The 25,084-nt window shown below is 36.1% G+C and overlaps 2 protein-coding genes across 3 annotated transcripts in view; one reads left to right on the top strand and one right to left on the bottom strand.

Moving 5' to 3' along the window:
* The window catches only part of vps13a (vacuolar protein sorting 13 homolog A), an 80,148-nt gene extending 77,019 nt beyond the window's left edge, over window positions 1-3,129 (top strand). For both annotated transcript variants that reach the window (XM_079896186.1, XM_079896185.1), the window contains one exon: window positions 1,150-3,129. In XM_079896186.1, coding sequence (XP_079752312.1) covers window positions 1,150-1,197 — 48 coding nt within the window. In that variant the 3' untranslated portion in view covers window positions 1,198-3,129. The remainder of the gene's footprint in view (window positions 1-1,149) is intronic.
* gna14a (guanine nucleotide binding protein (G protein), alpha 14a) lies at window positions 2,839-19,532 on the bottom strand (the record flags this gene model as incomplete). The annotated part of the gene is made up of 7 exons (XM_079896226.1): window positions 19,024-19,532; window positions 10,882-11,066; window positions 9,194-9,348; window positions 8,007-8,135; window positions 4,527-4,656; window positions 4,295-4,448; window positions 2,839-3,029 (listed from the first exon to the last, which is right to left on the bottom strand). The coding sequence occupies exons 1-7, from the start codon at window positions 19,142-19,144 to the stop codon at window positions 2,839-2,841; spliced, it is 1,065 nt and encodes a 354-aa protein (XP_079752352.1). The 5' UTR covers window positions 19,145-19,532.
* Between the last annotated feature and the right edge of the window lie 5,552 nt (window positions 19,533-25,084).

Below are 25,084 nucleotides of genomic sequence, written 5' to 3'. Positions count from 1 at the left end.
TATAGTCCATTTATTCACTTTTTTTGAGCACAACATTCAAGATTATGTCATTTTAAGTTTGGTCTCTTTTTAAAGACGACACTTGGCAGATTATTGCTGAAGTGAATTTAAAAAAAAAAAAAGTTATAGAATTATTTATTATGAAAAATGCACAAAAATAATGTGTAATTAAATATTTTTTTAATGAAATATATATTTTCCAAAACATGTTTTACTGTAAAACAGTGAGAAAATCAAAGACATAAATCTAAACAAGCTGTGATCCAAATTTGAGGTTGATATTTCAAAAAAATGAGCTTTCAGGGAGATTATGTTTGGCCGCAGTACCGAACGCTTCCACTAGAGGAAATTCGCCTCACATTCATTTCCAATGCACGAAGAGTCCAAGTGTGACTACTTGTTTCAGGACCATTTAACCTTTTCGATTTATGTTCATTATTTGTGTGTGTGTGTGTTGCAAGTGCCAAAACCTTTACCAAGTTTTGTACCATCCTAATGAAGTAAAAAATTCCAATAACAGAACAAAACGTAACATTTCTTTGGCGCTGCACGTTCAAAGTCAATACTGTACATTTATGCCAAGCGATTGCTCATGATCTACTGTTGATGAATTATGAAAATGTTTACTTTAGGGTGTTTGTATTTTTAGGGTGTATGAAGATTGTAAGAGTGCATATTTTATCTACAAATATAGACTTTTCAAAATAAAAGTCCCAGAGTATTTCAAGCTTGTTTATAATTAAAAGTACTATGCATATTTCCCCCATGGTTATATTTGTTATTTTGGTAATACAGTAAAAAAAAAAAATCTGTTTATTGTCTTTCAACAGAACATGAATCTCTATTAACCAAATCTAATAGGAGTATTCTATTAATATGAACTAATATTATTAAATCCCTCAAAAAAAAAAGTGGACATGTTTATTTTTGCAATGTTTTGGGGAAACCCGAGACATTTTGAACAAACTGAAGATTAAGTATATATTAAAATGATTAAACTCGACCGGATGAAAAAAGACCCAGAAGCTGCACAGGGGTCAAAGGGCTGTATTTGTTTCCACAAAGGTTTTGTTTTGCCACATGATTTTTGCAGCTGTAAATGTTTGTATCCATGCATCAGTTTTAACGCTGTGTTTCCGTCGTCCTCAGTGGGTTCTCTCCAGGCTGGAAGATGCCAGGGAAAGTCTGGCGAAGTGACCAGTTAAAGCTGTTGTGTGCCTTTATGCTGCTTTTGCAGTGTGCCATCTTACAATATACCCACAATGCAACGGTCATCCACTGAACACGGTAATGACTGTTAGATTTAGGATTACACTGTATTTTTCAGTCCTCACCCGCTGTCAGAGCTCAGTCTGTCCAATCCCTAATTTGCAAAACTCATTTCCATATGATGTCCTTTACAATGTGCCTCGAACCACGTGCAAGTCTGACGTCTCTCACACTAAATTAAGGTGTTTTATAAATGTATTAATAAAGACCAATACACTGTATGTACATTAATTGTCTTTACATGTGGCGTTTAAACAAAAGTGTATGGAAATGGTAATCTCTTACTGTATGTACAGGAGAGCAGGGATGTTTTTAATGTGTGGCTTTGCATGAAATGTTATTTAATTGATTCTACAGCTTGTCTTAGTTCTCAACAGGAAAAACTCGATGGCTTTTTTCTTGTGTCTACGCAGCCAGTGCTGACACACCTGTACAACTGTAACACAACACAAATATGCAACCTTTAATATTGATCTGTGGTCCATTTACTTAATGAATGTTGAATGATCTGACATTAAAGTCGACATGAAACGCTATTTATTGACCGTTTGGGTGACCTGTAAATCATGCAAACCAATAGGCAAGTAGTGGCTCAGTCACTGTTTCAGGCAATCTTGCCAATAGTTAATGCAAATATAATAACGGTTACAGCAATAAAATCAAACCGTGGCAAGTTGATGGGTTACATCAGGATTATCTCAAATAAATACGATTTCTGGGACATCTTTTGCACATGAATCTGCATACTTTCAGTCGTCATTGTTATCATGCATATTTAATTTCAATTGGAAATGCATGAAATTGAGAATTGTGAATGCCATATCATGTTGACTTTAAAGGCATGACATTTTATTTTCCTGTCATTTTTAATTGATTATGCAGATTTAATAAATGTATTTAGAATTTTGACTTTTTTATTGGAATTAATTGAGTAACAACATGTGGCTGTATATATCCTTGTTTAATAAATATTATCAAAGCAGATTAAGACATTACAGTTTAAAGGCACTTCAGGTATTCATTACAGCTTGAACCTGCTTTCAGCCGCTATAAACGAACCGAGGTAAAATAAAGAATCAACTATGACGGAGTTCTGTGTTTTATGGAATATGCATGTTAAGGATGAGAAATATCATTAACCAATGTAAAATCTGACACCAAGTAAATGCTTGTAAATAATTTTTTACAAATAATAAAATAAAACAATATTTTAAAATTTCTACGAATGACCAATCATGATTCAGGCTTGTGTTTAAAATAACTACATAAGGCAACTTCAGAGCATGTATGCATTAAAAAGAAGAAAAAACTAGAATAAGTTTTTACATTAACGTAAACTTTCCCCTCTACTGTGGCTTTAAAAGCTCTTATACAAGTAGTTTTCAAGACTTTGATCTATTTTACATCGCATCCTTTGTAAACTCTACTTGCATGAAGAACACAATGCAGCATCTGTTGTCGATGTATTACTCGACCTAAAGAAGGCTGATTCTTGTAGTGGTGCTTTAAGAATCCATCAGACAATCTCCTCCTCTACGTCCTCAGAACAGTGTTAAGATAAAGTGAGCGCTAAACCAGGTTGAACTCTTTGAGATTGTGTCTCAGGATGGTGTCTTTGACCGCGGCGAAGATCAGTCGGATGTTCTCCGTGTCCGTGGCGCAGGTGAAGTGAGAGTAGATGGTTTTGTCTTTGTCTTCGTTCTCCTCCTGGTACATCTTGAGGATGAATTCCTGCGCTGACTTTGGATCATTTTTGGGGCCTGAAAAACAGAAGAAATCTGTGGGTCAATGATGTCATGCTTGCTTTTTGGTCATTTCCATTTATTATAAAATTCATTAAAAATGCAATGACTTGACTGTGACGAGCATGTTTTTATTTCTGAGTTAAAACTGATTTTTATATTTTTTGGTGTCAACGTTGAAAATGTCAGGGTGATTAAAGGCCTGGAACTCTTCAAATGATATTATCAGATTATATTTATTAAAAACATTTTCAAAAGATAAAAAAGAAAAAATACATTTTAAGAACTTTATATAGAATTATATATATATATAAAAACTCTTCACTGGGTTCCTGAAACTTTAAATTATATTATTATATTAAATTATGTTAATTATATTAAAATATATTAAAAACATTTTCAAAAGATAAAAAAGAAAAAATACATTTTAAGAACTATATATAGAATTATATATATAAAACTCTTCACTGGGTTCCTGAAACTTCAAATTCCATTATTATATGATATTATATTATATTAAAATATATTAAAAACATTGTAAGAACTATATATACATATATATATATATATATATATATATATATATATATATATATATATATATATATAGTTTGAGGTTAGTTCAGGCTGTAAAATATTATGAGGCACAACTTTGTTGAAACTTGATATTTATGACTGAATCATTTATGATATTTATGAAAAATATATTTACTTCATGGTTACACCACTTAAAAAAAGGTATAAAAATGTTCAAAACCATATGAAATCATCATGAGACAAATAGTCTCTATGTTTTAAACTAGATTTATGGACACCTTTATATGAAATTGATCCATACATTAATAATATTGCAGTTTATCTTTAACAAAATATCCGATTGGACATGATTCATTATTCCTGTCATAAGAGCAATCACATGATGAGGCACCAGGGCTGCGTCCGAAATCACACACTTCACTACTATATAGTATGTGACAAAAGAAGTATGTCTGAATTCACAGGTCTCATAAAAGAGCAGGTGAAAAGTATCTACTACTTCTGGTGAGATGCTGAAGTGTGTATGATGGACACTTTACAATCCCATGAGGCCACAGGAGAGGATTTATGAATGGCAGTGAAGCGACGCTGCTAGGTCACATGATAATGTCAACAGATTACATTCATACTACACAGAACATACTTTTATAGCGCTCACGAAGTAAGTACTTCAAATAAGTACTATAGTATGAGATCTTGGGTACGAAAGCCCTCGTCTCACATGTAAACTGCTATCAGTGACTCACCTGTGAATTCTGGGAAGTATGTGGCCAGGTGAGAGTGAACGATCTTCTCCTTCAGGATGTCTGTCTTATTAAGGAAGAGAATCACAGACGACTGCTGGAACCAGGGATAAGTGATGATGGTTTTAAACAAAGCTTTACTCTCCTCCATGCGGTTCTGGGACACAGAAAACAGACCCAGTCAGCTGACGTCAGACAGGACAGAGAGAACAGTGAACCTCAGCGGGAACCTGACCTCATTGTCACATTCGGCGAGGACCTGATCGTACTCGCTCAGCGCCACCAGGAAGATGATGGAGGTGACGTTCTCAAAGCAGTGGATCCACTTCCTGCGCTCTGACCTCTGACCCCCGACATCCACCATCCTGATGAGGTCATGAGCATTTGAGCAATGAAACATGACATGGATAAAGCTGTTCTGTTATTACACAAATATGCAATGCAAAACAGAAGGCCATGGGTTCCCTTTCATCGGTTTTATATAATAAATATTTGAAAACTTTCATTCGACAAATTAAAATGTCAGTTTAAACAGCAACAGATTCTATAAACACTATGCAAAAATAGCAGTATTTTCTTTGCAATAAGTGTAACGAGTAGTTAGATGCTATTGTTATTGATGTGTTTTTGTTCAGGAAACGGTATGCAATAATAACATAGAGTGTATATGATTATATTCATTAAAATTATTAAATTGATGCTGCCTAATTGGGACAATAAAGCCCTCCCTAACTAGCCTGGGTTTCCCCATGCTGCCTTGCGTGCAGAGCGATTTTATTCACCCTGCTAGGCAGCCTGGACACCATGGACCAGATTTTCCCCTCAAAACGGGAACCAATCAGAGAACGGGGAGGGAGCAGCAAGACGATGACGACGTCTATGCGACACACCGAAGCAGTTTGTTTATATCTATGGATCCAACATGGCATCAGACGCGAAGTTATCTTTCAATGCAGCCTTAGATAGTGTTCTAAGTAGTTTAGAACGCAAGTTTATTTCGTCTTCTTCCTCGTCGAATTTCTGCCGCTCTACATACGTCATCTGGTATAATTGAAACGATTGGCTATGAGCTACATACAGGCGCATTTGATAGACATTCGTAGCGCCCAATAAACGGGTCTGGGCATTCGTAAACCACGCCTCAAATACGAGAAAATGAACATGTGGTTCCCAGACCACGTCTCAATGAGAAAGAGGTCTGACGTTAGCCAGGCTACTCCCTAACCCTAACCGATAAACACTTTATTATTAAACACAAGTTAGACACTTTATTTCCACTTTTCTTCATTTTTATTGAAAATAAATGACTTTCCGGTCTGTTATGTGATGGGAAAAGGGAGTAGAGCAAGTTGGACAAAAGGCGGATTTGAACTCAGGTCTATTTGCGTCCAAATGTTCTTCCATGTGCCTTAAAGCAACACCAGAGCACTTTTCCTCTTCGGTCCCCCTACAGGTTGGAAGCGGAATTGTCCATTACCGCTGTCGTAAATAATTTAGCCTTCCACAGCCTACCGTCGCACACACGCTATTTGTTTATCCAGCACCGGCTTTGGAAATAACGATGTCCACAGACAAGGTAGAGTATGTTGCATGATTTTATGAAAGTATGATGTATTACGACATCAGAAACGGCTATTTTTTATATAGGCTCCACCTATCGGCTATAGTAACGCTTGCAGTAAAGCAAGTCAAATTTGTAGTTTCTTATGTATCATTCGAACTACAGATCCGCTACCCGATCTGGGAAACTTGCATAGTGTGGTTATAGCCGATAGAGGGTCGCAAAGCGAATGCAGAAGTGCCGTTCACCCTGTTACGAGTTGATGAACCACTGAAACCATTGTGGAAACATTATTTTAAGGTACAAAAGAATCTTTGGTGTTGCTTTAATCCTACAGTATTGCTGCTGTACACAATCTAGTGTCTTCTGGCGTCAATCAGACGTCAGTGGGCGGAGTCAGTGTAAATAACCTCTGCCAATGAGGCCTATTTGCACTTAATTGAAATCATGTGGTGCGATCAGTCAAATCATAAAACTGGAAATGCTTTTCCCAGTGGAATAATGCATTGAGCCATCTAGTTTAAGGGCACATTTACACGACAAATGTACTAAAAACGGAAATGTTTTTCCTTTGAGTTTTCCGCATACAGACGACAACTTTGTCGAAACGATCTCCGTTCACAAGGATCCTCCAAAACGAGTAAAAACGCTGTATTCTGCTGCCAGGCCAGTAGTTGGCGATGTCACTTAGTAAAGAAACCCTACATGCTGATAGACTGAACATGTAATAATGCGCATCAATGTTCAGTCTATAGGTGCGTAGTTTTTCTTTACAAAGTGAATCAAACATTTTGAAGTGCAAAAAATCCATATATGGAAACTTGAGTATTGACCCAACCACAGACCTTATTATACTACAAATCCAAAAACTATATTCCTAAAACCCATTGGCTACAAACCGATCACAAATTACACACTAAAGGCCAGATTTACTCTCAGCTTGCTCGAGCGCAAACCCTCTTTTGGCGGTAAAAACTGCTGTCAGGATTTACTAAAGACATGCAGTGAGAAAAAGGTGAACAGGTTATTTTTGCGGCTGACTTTATTCCATATGCATTTGTAGGAGTTTCCCTTTCAGGCGCAGTATTTATGGGAGGAGAGTGTTCAAATGAATCACGCAAGCCGATTTACTAAGGTTTGCGCTCGTCAATTTACTGGTATTTACACCATTATTTACCACCCAAAAAAACAACTTTTAAAGGGGTGGTTGATTATGATTTCACTTTTCTAACTTTAGTTAGTGTGTAATGTTGCTGTTTGAGCATAAACAACATCTGCAAAATTACAACGCTCAAAGTTCAAAGCAAAGGGAGATATTTGCTTTTAAAGAAATTGCTTTTTAAGGACTACAACAAACGGCTGGTAGAGACTACACCACATTCCTACCGGGTTAGTGACATCACTAACCCTAAAATTTACATAAACCCCGCCCCCGGGAATGCGATTTATAGACTATCATAGTATATACTAGCCAAGAAATCTAGACGCACCCTAGCGGCAGCAAACTTTATTTTGCAGCCAGGGTAGTCTAGCAACTCTCCGTTGACATTCGAGCTGGAAAAACCAAACTCTAGTCAGGCCAATCACATCGTGTATAGTGTCGGTGGGCGGGGCTTAACATAATGACGACAGAGTTGTGACGGTTCCGCGTGAATTCCCGTGAATTCTTCTTGAGTCTCTCCATCTTTCTGACTTCGGTTTGAACATGAAAGGCTAAAAGTTTTTGAAATTTTCAGTGCGTGTCTGTGTGAGGTAAAAGGAGCTACAAGCTCTTGTAGCTCCGCCCACTGTGCCACAGCTCATTTGCATTTAAAGGAACAGACACAAAACTGAGCATTTTGCTCACCCTTAAAAAGTGACAATTTTAACATGCTATATAAAAATATCTGTGGGGTATTTTGAGCTAAAACTTCACATACACACTCTGGGGACATCAAAGACTTATTTTACATCTAGTGAAAAGGGCATTATACCACCCGTTTAAAACAGTCGATCACGTGCAGAACTTTCCACTCCCATTTGCGCTTTTATTGGATTGCGCTCTCCCTGTTTAATAAATCTTGCCCTGAGTGTTGTGGATTTTGATCAAGATGTATGTACAGCAGAAGTGCTGATGCATGACGAAACACTGATGTGGTATATTAAGACTGTTACCTGAAGATGACGTTCTCCAGGTCAAAGGGATACTCGATGATTCCTGTGGTGGGAACCCTGACTCTCAGAATATCCTGCTCTGTGGGAACATACGCAGCATCTGAAATCCGATCCAGATCACTCAGGTAGCTGTAATGGGAAATGGGAAATGGGAAAAAAACAAATACTGTGGTCAAGTCATGGCCAGAGCTGATGAAAGTGGCACACAGAGAGTTTTACATCACAATACCACACACACACACACACACACACACACACACACACACACATTCTGGATGTTTTAGAGAAATGCAGGTGATTCGATTAAACACACTTCTAATACTTGAGAAAAAGAAGTACACTAAATGTATTGAATGCACACTTAGTGCTAAGTACACTTAGGAGTTGTGTACTTCACATCTTAAAAGTGTATCTTTAAACAAACTGTACTTGCAGAAAATATAATATTGCTGAAATAAAAGGCCACTTAAGTGTACTTATAGAGAGCACACTTTCATGACTATGTTTAACACACTTAAGTAGAATTAAAAAGTGCACGTTGAAATAAGGTCAAATTATTAAACGTTTTCCTTAAAGTAATCATTATGTTTTAATAATATTTTGCTTTACAGAATAATATTAATATTAATAATATTTTGATGTGTTGACTAACAAACTAAAGCACTTGTAAAGCACTTAATTATCATTTTAACTGTATAACTAGTTATTTGATATTCCATTGAAAGTTAATATATTTTGAATACACTGAATTGTTAAACTGTACTTAAAATGTAACTTATTTTTTACAAATGTGGAATAACAAATATATTTAAATACATGACCTAAAATTTCAATAGAAATGTCATTAAAGTGTATTTTAGTTTAGCATAAATGCTTGCAGTATATTTTGCAGTACACTAAACATTTAAAGTACTTAAGTAAACCCCTCAAGTTCAACTAAGTGCATTTAATATCAATTTAAACTATAATACATTTAAATTAATTGCAAATAGCACACAACTAAGTGTCAGAAAACATTACATTCAGTTCACAGTTAAAATATATTCTTTTCCAAGTATATTATTTCCATAATAAGCAATATTTCTAAATGTCTGCAGAGCTCTCAGTAACATTTATGAACAAATAACAAACGTATGTCGAAAACACAGAGATTACAGTTTTAATTGGTTCACAATTACAAGACTGACTATTTGGCAGAGTCAGTCAGCTGGTACTCTCGACGGCGGTCGTAGCATTCCTGAATCCCAGAGTCATTCCATAGACTACGGATGGCGCTCACTTGGTTCTCATCCAAACTCATGATCTTATCCACCTCAATATCATTCACCAATGTAGCATGAGCCTGTAGAGACAAGCACAGCCAATCAGGATTCACCACCAACTCCCAGGGGACCAATGAGAGTGTGCGGTCAAGAAACCCAATGCAGAAAACAGCCAATTAATGAGAGTTCAAGAGGAGCAGAGCATGTAAACAGGTGAATATAAAAAACATGTTTAACAAAACTCCAATTTGTTATACGCAATGACCAAAATTAATTCCTGATGTTTCTAAGCCTCCTTCAAACAAGATAAATATATTGAAAAGCAAAATTGCATTAGATAATAGATAGAAACATATATTTTGTCTTGTTTCATTAGCAGATTTTTAGGGGTCCTGGCAGCGAAGATTCTGAGCATTATTTTTCAGATTTAAAAACTGCAAACTAAAAAGATTTGGCAGGATGGTGTCCGATCCGACCCACGTGCACAAATCCGTTCAACACTAGGTGGCGCAATAATAAGTACATTTATATTTTAGTGGTTATCCATGCTCAATTTTCTAGAAAGAAAAAAGACAATTGTGTCATAATTTACTCAACCTCATGCAATTCCAAATTGCATTCTAAATCCTTGTTCCATGGAACACAAAATAAAATATTACAACCGTTTTTTTCCAGACAATGAAAGTCAATGGGGTCCAAAACAACATTGGACTTTTTTTTTTTTTACTGAAGAAACAAAGTCATACAGTTTTAGAGAAACATGAGGGTGAGTAAATGATTACTGATAAATAAATGTTCATTTTTGGGTGAACTATCCCTTTAAAGTCCCCCTGTGGTGAAAATCCAGCATTTAATGTTGTTTATGTGTCTATGTGGTGTTTTTAATACGCTTTAAGACAAACCATGTGTAAATTCATAAGTCGACACCATTGCTGAGTATTTTCTCCTTAAAACTGCAGTGAACCAAAGACAGTCTCAAAAACACGCTTTGAAATCGCTGGTGTTTCTGACGTCACAAACTACCTTGTAACCAATCAGATCAACATGTGATCGCCAACGAGTGGATCTCTGAGCTGAGTGAGTGAGTGAGTGGAGGCGGGGCTCATTTGCATATTCATAGAACCGCATATACTAAATGAGGCAAGGGTGTAGAGTTACAGGCCCCGTTAACACGTACATGATTATTTTGAAAAACTGAGACATTTCCCTTCGGTTGTGCCCCTCGTTTACACGCAAATGGAGAATTCGCCTCTGAAAACGATTCTTTCTAAAAACTCTGGCCAGAGTGGAGATTTTGGAAAACTCTGTTTGCACGTTTGCATGCAAACTGAGAAAAACAGAGTTTTAGGAAGTCGACGTCACAGTATGCGACAGAACTTGCACTGCGTCAAAGGTGCGACCTATATTTTCGGAAAACGGAGAGGGTGAAATGTCCGTTTATGAAAATAACCGGCCACGTGTAAACGTAGCCACAGTCAAGCTATTTTAAGGCATGAAGATTTTTTTTTTCAAAGAAAAAACTCTTAAATATGTAGTTTTGGTGATCAAAGATGAGTTTTAAATGTATAGCCTACAGGGGGACTTTAACACTTGGGATGTGTGTGGTCCAGTACCTGGTTCTCTGGTTTAGCGTAAGCGATCTTGAGCATGTCCATCGCTCTGACCATGGACTGCATGGCGCTGATCACGTTCTGATGGACGAGTTTGATGAAGCCCTTCTTATCGTCATCAGTATAACCCGAGCCATGAATGATCCTCATCTGTTTAATGAACGTACTCTTGCCACTCTCACCTGTGCCTACAAAAGAGAAACGACAAATCAATCCTTTTGTTTCTAAACTAAAAAATAAATACAACTGTTTTACCATGTTTTTAGACAAACTACCATGGTAAAATGCCACGTAAATGTATATATCAAAGTACCATTGTACATTTTTGTAAGAGTGAAGGTCTTTCTGTTCTACAAACTATAATTAGTAATAAAAAAAAGTTTCAAAAAGTTTGTACGGGCTAAAAGAAAATAAGTACTTTTATTCGGCAAGGACAAATTAGATTTAAAAAGTTTTTGTAACTTTAACAATGTTACAAAATCTGTCAACAGTGATATTAATCATAAATGTTTCTTGAGCAGCAAATCATCATATTAGAATGATTTCTGAAGGATCATGTGACACTGAAGACTGGAGTAATGATGCTGAAAATTCAGCTTTGATCACAGGAATAAATCATATTTCACAATATATTCACATAGAAAACAGCTATTTTAAATTGTAATAATATTTTATAATATTACTGTTTTTACTGTATTTCTGATCAAATAAATGCAGCTTTGGTGAGCAGAAGAGACTGAAAACAAATGACCTCAAACTTATGAATGGTATATAAAAACGAGGGCCATTTTGAAATCATGTCCATCAGTTAATAACTAATATCAGTATCAATAATGCCATACCAATTCCAGAATCTACACATTATAATAGACCATTATAATAATTAAACTTCAATGCATTCTTTCATAAATGAACAACTATAATGACTTTGCTTTTGTGGCTTTGATTAATAACCCAAATGGTTTGAATCTGGCCGCTTCTCATTTGCTTGTTTTCCCTCAGAGATGAACAAAAGGTAAATCTGTTTAGTGTTTGGCTACTGTAGCGACAGGACTGAGATGATTATGTTCGACAGACTGAACGTGTGTCTTGCCAGAGTTGTGTTTATATTCTCCAGCTGCTGTGTCTTTACTCAGGACAGCTGTAGGATGGAAATCTGAGGATCGTTTCAAATACTGTAATGTCGCAGTGAGGAGAGGGGAATATATGTGCAGCCCGGGTTATTATCGTTAACTAAAACTAAAACAAAAACCATTAAAAAATACAATATAAAAAAATTACTACTTTTATTTCAGCTAGTTGCAAAGGCAGAATTTCTCATTTTCATTTAGTACTAAAATGACTAAAACTAAATAGACTGGATATATATTTGGAGAAACGGCAAAAACAAACAACAAAATTATTAAAACTTTAACTAAGATTAAAGTGAAAACAGAATTTTTAAATATTAACAAAAACAAATAGTATATCAATGATAATGCATGATAAACTAATTCTAAACTCCCAACCAGCCAGACACAGCAACACTGGCTCAACCAATGGTGTGAGCTGGGGGCGTGGCCATTTGTTTTTCCGACCAATAGTGTGAGCTGGGGGAGTGGCCATTTGTTTTTCCGACCAATAGTGTGAGCTGGCGGCGTGGTCATTTGTTTTTCCGACCAATGGTGTGAGTTGGGGGCGTGGCCATTTGTTTTTCCGACCAATGGTGTGAGCTGGGGGTGTGGCCATTTGTTTTTCCAACCAATGGTGTGAGTTGGGGGCGTGGCCATTTGTTTTCCCAACCAATGGTGTGAGCTGGAGGCGTGGCCATTTGTTTTTCCGACCAATGGAAGATGGGGGTGTGTTCTGCAAGTCTGTTTGGTGAAATTACAGTCTAGATTTAAAAAAGGACCTATTATGTCTTGATTTCGTGTTTAGGGTTTAATAGAATACTTGATTGTTGAACATATTTGACATTATTGCAGCTCCTCTTTTCCCAGGCTGCGTTTAAGTTGCCATCTTCCCTCTGTCTCGTTCATTTGGATGTACTTCATTGCTTTCGAGTGCCCACTACTGGCGGAACCCTTGAAATGTGTGCACTAAGCCCTTGATCACTTGGGATCTGCTATAGAGCTGATTTATTATTTACCTTATTAATTTGTTTTATGCACCATTCTATAGGCCTGTATGTATGCTTGGGCTGTTGGAGAAAATATTAAACAATTGCAATGAAAATGATTCAATACAATAAACTATAACTGTGTAAAACAGTCAGGTTGTGGTAGCTAGTACTAATATTAAGAGGTTAAATGTCAAAATAACTCAACAATATCATACACTAGAGTTGTGTGGGTGCGATCTGTTGTGACATCACAATCATGGTGCATTGTGGTCTATGGATCTAAGTGTACACATATTGAGTAGATTCGCTCTCTCTGTCAAATTTGAGAGATCGAGGGTCAGTCCAAATAAACATCCCTCGTCAACTTGACGAAGTTGAACACACTTCCAAATAGCCGTGTATGTCTAAAAGTGGAGTTAAACACAGTCCCAGTCTGTCAGTAACGCTCTGTTTAGTTCCTATCTCTATGAAGCCCCTCCTTCTGAAAAGCACGCTGTGCTCTGATTGGTCATCTGGATCCGTGTGTTGTGATTGGTCGAGCGCTTCGAGTGTGTTCAAGAAATGTCCCGCCCCTTACCATAACCACCAGTTTAACACACTACTAACTAACTCAACCAGGCCCCGTCCCTTATTCTGCGTATGAATTATTATAATGAGGAATACTGTGACGTGTTCGTTCCCGGAAGAAACTCAAGACAACAATGGAGGCGTTTCAGGGAGTTCAGAAACACTGACACTGATATAGAGAAGAACTGGAACTTTGCAGAGCTTTTTCATGCTCAAACAGCAACATTACACACTAAAGAAAGATGAACATGGAAAAAAGCATAACAGGTCGTCTTTAAATTAACAATTGCAAAATGGTTAAAAATTCTCTCTCTCAGTTCAAAATGTCAAACATGAAATGACAGTGTATATTTTATGGAAAGTAATAATGAACAAATTGCAGTCAGACAGAAAAGACAGAGGGGTGATAGATCGAGACGGAGAAGAGGACAAAGATTTGGGGTGTATGTGTTTCAGAGAGTTTTGTTTAAAGTGTCGTGTGGCAGAATATCTGTCTTGCCCTCGGCCAATAAACAATCCCTGAGTGCACTGAGAGTCTCCGCACTAAAGCCATTCTTCACTACACACTCACTTACTAATAATATTAGATTTTTGAGAGCTGCGGCATTATGGTTTGACTACAGAAAGACTTCAAATATACAGTGTATGTATATTCCCAGGTCAGATTTAGGCTAAACTGAGACTTCTCAGGGTGATTTACTGACTTGAAAGACAGACACTCTCTAGGTAATGCCTTATAGCCGCACACTTCTTCAACATGCTTTAATGCTTCTGCGGTCTGATAATGAGGCGTGATATACATGAATAAGAATAAGGAGTGTTTTCTGCTTGCTGGCGCCTGGTGTTTGACACTTTTACAGCTGTCTGAGAGAAGTTCACTTTCTGGACGGTGAAGGTTTGTGTGTTACTTCTGCAGTGTAATGAGTATATCAATCAGACAGTACTTCCATGCATTACATAACGCTCAGTAATCATTCAGAGTTCATATTTTTTTGCAGTTTTACCAGCAGTTTTTACACATATTTCTTCAACGATGATTCCAAGTTTTTTAGAGCAAAAATACAACTTGCGTTGGCACCGATAGCCTCATGGGCAGGGCACCGACATATAGCGCCGTTGCGCTTCGGGTGACCCGAGTTCGAATCCCGGCTCGTGGACCTTTCCTGATCCCATCCCCCCTCTCTCTCCCACCTCGCTTCCTGTCCACTCTATACTATCCTATCACAATAAAGGCAAAAATCAAAAAAAAAAAAACATTATGAATTATTTACTTACCTCCCATTTAACAGAAACATATGGCCGAAAAACCTATTAAAATGACTAAAACTTTAACTAAAATGAAAGTGAAAATATACAAATAAAAGGAAAATATTAACAAAAACTATAACGGTATATCAATGATAATGCATGATAAATAATGCATGATAAGCTCCCAACCAGGCAGACACAGCAACGCTGGCTCAACCAATGGTGTGAGTTGGGGGCGTGGCTATTTGTTTTTCCGACCAATGGAAGATGGGGGTGTGTTCTGCAAGTTGGTTTGGTGGAATTACAAAGAAATTTAGTATATCAATAATAATGCATACTTATTCTAGCTTCACGCATGTTAAAATGAAGCTCGATTTTAATTTGCATCCAAAAGCGAGTTAAAACCGTCCTTGCCGATAACAATTACATTTATAATTTTAAATGACAATAACATCAAAGAAATTAAAACGTTCTGCAACTGAAGAAAAGCTCTTATACTTTTATGTATTTTACTGAATTTTACATTGAGCAATAAAGCAAGATTTTTACTGCTCTTTTTGTTAAATCTACGATACATTTCTTAATGAAATAATACAAATTTGTCTGGCAGAAGGTGTGGCAAAAAGTTCATTTTAGGTCCTACTTTAAAATTTGACATGAAAATGTGGCGTTCTCCATTCAACCATTCTCCACTTTGCATGAATTAGCATCTTGAGAAAGTCCTAGCGACATTGCGATGCTTTACACAAATGAAAATAAGCAGATTTGAATGATTTCACTTCGAAACCAAGAGTCCTGAGGTTTATCGGCTTTATAATGATGGTCAATGGAAAAGGGCAGAAATGCATTTCACAATGAAGTCTATAGGAGGTTTACAAAGATTATGTTTTTAAAACCTTGATTGTAATAATAATTATAAGTAGTGACTCGTGACAAAAGTTATGTTGTTCACTTTCACATGTAGAAATGACATATAAAATAATTATCAATATAAACAGGCCAACAGTTTGAAATAGATTTACTTTTTTTTTTATCAAAAATGTTTCAATATTATGACAATTTTCTTACAGTTTTTGCTGCGTTATATTTTTGTAGAAACCATGATAGAAGTTTGGGGCAAGTAAGATACAAAAAGAAAGAAATTAATGCTTGTATTCAACAAGGATGCAATAAACTGATGCATAAAAACAATTTATAAAACAAAAGATTTCTATATCAAATAAATCCTGTTCTTTTGAACTTTCTATTCATCAAAGAATCCTGAAAAAATGTATCACGGTTTCCACAAAAACAATAAGCACTGATACACTGATAATAATAAGAATCGTTATTAATAATTGAGTACCAATAATAATAAGTAACAGCTGAGCAGCCAATCAGAATGATTTCTGAAGGATCATGTGACACTGAAGACTGGAGTAATGATGCTGAAAATTCAGCTTTGATCACAGGAATAAATGAAATTTTAAAAATATATTCACAGAGAAAACTGTTATTTTAAATTGCAATAATATTTCACAATATTACTGTTTTTACTGTATTTTTAATCAAATAAATGCAGCCTTGTTTAATCTGAATTATTCCAAACATACACTATTAAATCTACTTTTTATTTCCAAACTAGCGTTTTTTTTGGAGTAGTGTCTGTTGTGTTTTATATTACTGTACTGTCATTCCCCAAAGAACAAAGGCTTTCTAATAAAATATGGGTAACACTTTACAATAAAGTTCACTAGTTAACTACATTAATTAGCATGAACAAATAACGAACTCTATAAAGCACTGTGAACTAACATGAACAAACAATGAACAGCTTTATTTTTATTAACTAACATCAACAAAGATGAACAAATACAGTAACAAATGTATTGCTCATGGTTAGGTCATGTTAGTCAATACATTAACTAATGTTAACTAATGAGCCTTATTGTAAAGTGTTGCCAAAATATGTTTATAAAGAACTGAATTGTATTGTACTGGTCACACCTAAAAGTACTTGAGTTTTTGTACACAACACCGACGCACATGACAGCACAATGCAAATGTTTGGTTTTACATATTATAAAACGCATGCATACAATTGACTCATGTTTGACATGTAAAGAAAACTCAAAGCTCACGAGTTACAGCTAAAAGCGAGTGTGTTGGTGTTGTGTACGTGAGCTTTCCGTCGGGTCTGTCTCCAGGGCCGAGCTCTTCATGTGGTCAGTGTATTAATGAATCTACCGGGAGACAGATTCACTTCACACACTCTGCACAGGTGTGTGTCAATGAGCCGCTGTTACAATTATAAATGGCATGCTTGACAAAAGCACAACAGCCATTTCTCCGTGCGATAGTGACTCTGGAAATGAGTTTGTTCTGTTGAGGAAAGTTTATTTAGAGTTCACTGCACTTCTGCTTTGCATGCTTTTGCATATCGAGACCAGAGACAGTGTCCGTGCGGCCAGGAACTGCTGTCCAAAACGGTGTCGCAGCAGCTAAACACACACACACACACACACACATCTCTTCCTATAAATATAGACAGGCACAGACCCCTCCAAAACAACAAACCATGTGTCATTAGCAAATAAATGATGCTAGAGCTTTTTTGAGACATTTTTGATCAATAATTTTTGATTTTTGACTTAATGTCGGTGTCGCAGTCATTTTGGTTATCCATACACTTTGGCATACTTAAGTGCAAACTGAACCTAATGTTTTCTGAGACTTAATTGCATGTTATTTGCAATTAAATGACAACGTAGTATAGTTTAAATTCATATTAAATGCAATTAGTTGAACTCAAGTGTTTTTTGACCCATTTAAGCAGGCTACATCTGCATATGTAATTGTATACATCTGTATACTACTGTTGTCTTTGAAATATGGTTAAAGTGTACTGCCAAATGTACTGACAAGCAACTAAACTACAATATATTCAATGTCATTTCTATTGAAACTTGTATGTCATGCATTTGCAATTACACATTTGTAATGAAGTTGCCGTTTAGCTCGTTTAAAATATAATAACTTTCGATGTATTATTGAATAACACTAAATTTAATATTGAATAGCACTTTCTTTAAAGCACAGCAAAAGATTATGAATTAAAATGTACTTTGAAGTATAAATTTTAATGTGACATTATTACAAAGTAAATGCGTACTTAAGTGTGTTAAGATACATAGCTCTGAAAGTGTGCTCTCTTTAAGTACACTTAAGTGGCCTTTTATTTCGGTAGTATTATATTATCTGAAAGTACAGTTTTTTAATATACTTCCAAGGATTGAAGTACACTACTAGTGCACAATCAATACAGTTAACCCTCTTGTCCTTTTCAGTAAAATTTTACATTTTGTTTTTATTTTTTACTTCATCGAAATGGAATAAACTTGAAAAGATTTTGGCACTTACACGTGAACACACACACGCACACACACGTACACACACACACATGGATATGATTCGAAAAGGTTAAATGGTCCTGAAAAACCTTGTCACACTTGTAAAGTGAAAATAGAATAAAATTCATTGGAAATGAATGTGAGGCGATTTTCCTCTAGTGGAAGCGTTCGGTACTGCGGCTAAACATGTTCTCACTGAAAGCTCATTTTTTGAGATATCAACCTCAAATTTGGAACACAACTTGTTAAGATTTATGGCTTTGATTTTCTCACAGTTTTAGAGTAAAACGTTTTTTGAAAAATATTTCATATAAAAATGTAATGCATAACAATAAATGTAACATTTTATAACTTTTTTTCAAGTTCACTTTTTAAAACTTTTTAAACTTCAGCAATAATCTGCCAAGTGTCTTCTTTAAGAGACCAAACTTAAATATGTGCTCCAAAACATTCAAGATTTATGACAGTTTAAGATAGAAATTCATTTTCAGGTCCATGCTCAAAAAGTGTAAACTAGCCTACTGCAAATATAATTTAGCGCCATAAAATCCCCTAAAAATACAAATTAATATTAAAAATGAATAGTAATATTAAATAAAAAAACATTATCGAACAAATATATTGTAGCCTACAATCATTTAATTGAACAAAAAGAGAGAAATCGTTCATTGTTGACCGCACGCGAGCAGAGCCAGAGGGTTATGCGCACTTCCTTACACAAATCTGCCGTCACTTTCACACAGGTGTCCTTACAAAGTAATATATATCTGTCTATCTATTAGTAAAGCGTCTTTTCTAATGTTTTTCACACTGTTCTACGATCTTGCACGTGTCGCTCACCCAGCAGCAGCAGCTTTAGTTCTCTCCGCGAGTCTTTCTTGTCTTTCCTCAGTTGTTTGTCGATCTCCTGGTTTATCCTCTGCCTCTCCTTCTCGTCCGCAGACATGCAGCATCCAGCCATGATTCTCTCTCTCTCTCTCTCTCTCTCTCTCGATGATCTTCAGCACACTATAGTACAGCTTTAGTTAGATGTAGGCTATTTTCTTCTCCTTTGCTCCACACCACAGTCTGAGAGTTCATGAATGGGCTCCTCCTTTAAAAGTCCACTGAACATAATCTCCAGTTGTGTAGCAGAACTTGTGCCTGGGTGTCCAGAAGTGCAGAAGTGCAGAAGTGCTCCTCTTCTGTATCAGTCCTGATGAAGGAATGGCAGAGCTGGGCAGACACGCACGCGACAGCTACATGAACGCGCTCTGTGGAGCGTGCGCGCGCACTGACTCCTCTCCTGCGCGTGACAGTGATGATGATGATGATGATGGGCATCTGCTGTCACTCACACCTGGCCTCCACTCTTCACCTGAACCAAAAAAAAACCCCTTCACCTGCACCAATAGGGAAGTAGGATGCCACCGTACTTTCCAGGTAATCTCTTCAAATAGCCTACAGAATGAATAAGTAATTTAAATAAATACGTTTTTCACTGTTTCATTATGATGTTTAGTGCATAAGAATCATATGAAAAGATTTTTTAAAAATATATAAGATTAACTATATTAGCCTATATTTAGTGCTGTCAAATCGATTAATCTAAAATACATTTAAAATTTTATGTTTTATCAAATAAATATTTGATCACGCACGCACGCACGCGCACACAGCACACACACACACACACACACACACACACACACACACACACACACACACACACACACACACACACACACACACACACACACACACACACACACACACAGCACTCAATTATATTATAGGCCTATTACATTATATTATATTATTATATTGTATTATATTATATTATATTATATTTAGGGCTGTCAAACTATTAATCGCCATTAATCGCATCCAAAATAAAAGTTTGTGTTTACATAATATATGTGTGTGTATGGAGTATAATTATTTTCTATATATAAATACACACACATGCATATATATTTAAGAAAAATGTGTTATTTATATATAAAATATTTAAAATATAAATTATATATAATATAAATATATATACACAGTATATACATGCAAATATTTCTTAAATATATACATGCATGTGTGTGTATTTATATATAGAAAATAATTATACACGTACACACACATATATTATGTAAAAACAAACTTTTATTTTGGATGCGATTAATCACGATTAATCGTTTGACAGCCCTAATTATATTATATTATAATGTTTAAAAAGACTCATGCTCACTAGGTCTGTGTTTATGTGATAAAAAACAAAGCAAAAATATTAATGTAGTTAAATATTATTTTTATATTATAACAGTTTAAAATATATTTCAAAATGTAATTTATTCCTGTGATCAAATCTGAATTTTCAGCATCATTACTCCAGTCTTCAGTGTCACATGATCCTTCAGAAATCACTGTAATATGATGATTTGATGCTCAAGAAACATTTATGATAATTATCAGCAAAAACTGGTTTTAAAACAAACATTATTAATAATTGTATACCAATAATAATTGAGCACCAAATCAAAATGTTAGAATGATTTCTGAAGGATCATGTGATCAGAAATCATTTTTTCATTATCATACATAATTTCAAACCATTGTTTGGCTCAACAAAAATTGAAATTATTACAGTTTTTACCAATTGCTTACACACGTTTCCAAAACTAAGTCTCCTTTTTTCAAAACTCTACACACAATTCTCAAAACTGCACACACAAAATGCAAAATGCCTCACATCTCCTTCAAAATGCAACACTGCATTCAAAATGCCATAAACACAAGTCAGAATGAAGCATTTGCATCAAATGGCAAACACTTCTTTCATAATAGTACATTTTTGGATACACCATGTAAACACTGCTGTTCTAAATCTAAAGCTCTTTGGTCTTTCATAGGCTTATATCTACATTTCAATACAATGTTCTACAGTGAAAGTAATCTGATGTAACAAGTACACTGTAAACACCAATGCAATGTAGAAACAGAAAAATATTTACAGTTTTTCTCAATTGTTTACACACAAATCCTGGTACTTGAGACACAATGACCACAACATGTAACTCATTCACCAACCCCTTGAACCAGTTCTGCTAAACTACAAGCACAATTCCTGCTTTACACTCAAATTGCACTTCTAAAACACACTTTTTTCAAAACACTACACACAATTCTCTGCTTTTGGCACAATTTTCATGCAGAAAATCTCTTGTTTTCACAAGGAACACACTGCCATTCAGATATGCACACTGACTCATCACATGGGCAAACACCCGTCACACAGTTTTACAATTAGCAATCAGAGCTTTAGCATGAAAGGGCAACGGGTCAGCTCTTCAATGGAGCAATGGATGCCAACATTGGATTTTTTTTTTTTTACTGTAACTGTATAGTCTGTTGGTTGGGATGTACACTGTGTACATTGTTTTTGTGGGAAAAATAAAATATATCTGTTACCGTGTTTTTGTGTGTTCTGAGTATAAAAACAATATTCTCAAATATTTTACAACACACTTATGTATGTAATGTCTGTAGTAAGTGTAAAACTGAACAAAAAAAGGGCCTAAGTCATTATGATGAATGGAGAAGAAGTGTTTTCCATTCATCATAGTGTTTTACACTGAGCACATCAGTGTTCAACTGGTTCTTCATATGATGGTTAGTCCCGAGGGGTCCCAGGGGGTCCCAGGAATCCATTGTTCAAAACAGATCATCTGACCTTTGACCTATTTAGGCCTATACTACAGTAAAGCAGTGATTGGTTAGTGATCAGTTAAGTAATTAGTGTTTGCACATGTGAGGAGAGTGTCTGTGTGACCTGGTGAATAAGTGTAGCATTTTGATTGGTTGTGTTTGGAAAAGGAAAGCAAGTCACTTCCTGATAGATCTTTGTGTTTTAGGTAGAGAATTGTATGTAGTGTTTTGAAAAAAGTGTTTTATGCAATTGAAAACTGAGTCAAAGGCTGAGAAATAGCTTATGGTTTTGAAGATTTGGCATGTAGTTTTGCACTTTGAGTGAGAGGTTTCAAAAATCGTGTGACATGAAAAGATTTTGTGTGTAAGCAGTTGGTAAAAACTGTAAATAATTTGCTATACAGTCATCTTTAGTTTTCTGGGAGCTCAAGGATGACAAAGCATATTTACTGTAAAGCTTTTGACATTGAAACATCTGTGACAACCTGTCCAAATGACAACTGATGTCAAATGAAATAAATATAAGGTATAACATCATAAATGAACAAAGTGAATTACTGGAGTGTACATTTAAAGTCACATTGATTTGATATTGTATAGATATAGATATTATTTATATACATTCTGTGCAAGAGGAAAACAAAACTTAAAGCATTTTTAATAGCAAAACTCTTCTAATGTCAGAGGACAAGTTGATCATGAGAATTCATTTGTTTGGTCCCAATGCTGAATTTACTTCTCTGTATTGTTCCTTTCGTATATCAATGTCTTTTTATTTTATTTATTTATTTATTTATTATTTCACTCATGTATATTTTTCATTGATTTATGCCAGTAGAATCAGTTCAGTTTGCATTACTGAGAGACATAATCCAATCATAGGTTTTATGATGAAACCCAATTTCTATTCTAGATTATATTTAATTGTAAACTGACCCAACTCTCATCCAACATACTGTAATGTGAGTGTACTGTAAATGACACAGACCCAGGATCAGACAGGGAAGAACTGTCTCTGATTCTGAGATTATTATAATATTTCAAATAAAAAAACCCTCCTATTTGCTTGGAGACACTAAAAGGTCAAACCATGGACACAATTAAGAGAGGTTAAAGATCTGGATTTAAGCAAAACTTTGTCCTTTTTTTGCTGTATTCAAAATAAGCGAGGACAACATTTGCAACTACTTTCCAAGTAAAAGAGTCAGGAATACGACATCGTATTTCCATGTTTTAAATCAACACATTCTCACCAAGATCATCAGCGGCCAATTTTCCACAGCACAAACTGACACACACACACACCTTAACAGCAAACACACACATTCTCCCCTCCTTCTCTCCGCTTTCGGAAGCAGAACCCAGCAAGCAATAGCCGTCATTTCACCGTCTAGTTTAACTAAAGACCCGATGTGGTCCGGCTATGAGGAACACACTTCAAGCCAAAATAACCTTGAATTTGGTTACATGTCGTTTTTGCCTAAATAACTTATATGTATGATATTGAACTTATTCCATCATGTAAGCAAAGTAAACAGTGATTAAGGTGTTTTTGTTTCATTTCTTCGCTTTATCTCATTGTTATCAAGTCTATTCTTGGGCTATGATTTAGACGTCTATTACATTTTGCCTGGTTTTAGCCTAGACATCTGGGCTGTGTTTGGACGGCTAGACGTCTTTTAAACGCAAAATTGCTCTCCAAACCCATCCTTTCCAATCAGTTCTACCTGTCCGCTTGATCCGATCCCCACTCATCTCCTTCAAGCCATTTCTTCCTCATTTTTACTCGCACTCACTCATATGATCAACACCTCTCTTCACACTGATGCCTTTCCCAAAGCAGGCTCGGGTAACCCCACTGCTTAAAGTCCCCCTGTGGTGAAAATCAAGCGTTTAATGTTGTTTATATGTCTATGTGGTGTTTTTAATGTGCTTTAAGACAAACCATGTGTAAATTCATAAGTCAACACCATTGCTGAGTATTTTCTCCTTAAAACTGCAGTGAACCAAAGACAGTCTCAAAAACACGCTTTGAAATCGCTGGTGTTTCTGACGACACAAACTACCTTGTAACCAATCAGATCAACGTGTGATCGTCAACCAGTGGATCTCTGAGCTGAGTGAGTGAGTGGAGGCGGGCTTTAGCATATCATTAACAGTGAACTAGCAGAGAGAGATGCCAGGTTATCCTGGTATATTTTTCTGTTTATATGATTTAGCAATATAGCAGGTGTATGATGTATATTACAATGTTATGATGAATTATATGCCTTTGAGTTGTTCAAAGCGTTTCTGATGATTGTTAGAAGACAGACTGAGATGTCGAACGGGAACATAGTTTGTGTAACATTAGCAACACATTATTAGCTGTTTAATAACAGTCAAGCAGAAGGCTAATCATATTAATTACCTATGTATGTGCGATACCATTGTGCAGCGTTTACCTCAGTAAGCTGGCCGAGTGGATCTGTGAGCTGAGTGAGTGAGTGAGTGAGTGGAGGCAGGGCTAATTTGCATATTCATAGATCCGCGTATACTAAATGAAGCAAGGGTGTCGAGTTACATTCAAGCTATTTTAATTCATGAAGAATATTTTTTCATGGGAAAAAACTTTAAATATGTAATTTTGGTGATCAAAGATGAGTTTTAAGGGATACAATTATTTTGATGGGACTTACTCTAAATTACAGACTAGTATCCCTTCTTCCATTCAGTGCTAAAACACTTGAACGAATCATGTTCGACCAAGTCTGTTCCTTTCTTACACAGAACAACCTCCTAGACAACAACCAGTCTGGTTTCAAAAGTGGACTCTCAACTGAGACTGCTCTCGGTCACTGAAGCTCTGAGACTCGTCTTGTAATGCTCTTTTGGCAGGCCTTCCCGCATGTACTGTCAAACCTCTGCAACTGATCCAGCAAGAGTGTCTTTAACAAGCCAAGGAGACACACACGTCACTCCTCTCCTCATAAACTTGCACTGGTTGCCGCTCGCATCAAACTCAAGGTATTGACGCTTGCCTACAGAACAACCACTGGCTCTGCTCTCCTATCCCTAAACTCACTGACTCATATGCCCTCCAGAAGCTTGTGTTCTGCAAGTGAACGCCATCATCTCAAGGAGGCACTAAATCTCTGTCTCTGACCTTCACCTGGACTGATCTCTGCTGGCGGATTGATTGACCTGCCCAACTCAATACGAGCTGCTGAGTCTTTAGCCATTT

The sequence above is a fragment of the Squalius cephalus genome, assembly GCF_949319135.1.
Source record: "Squalius cephalus genome assembly, chromosome: 16".
Lineage (NCBI taxonomy): Eukaryota > Metazoa > Chordata > Actinopteri > Cypriniformes > Leuciscidae > Squalius > Squalius cephalus.
The sequence above is the reverse complement of the archived record's forward strand: the minus strand, read 5'-3'. Positions and strand labels throughout refer to the sequence as shown.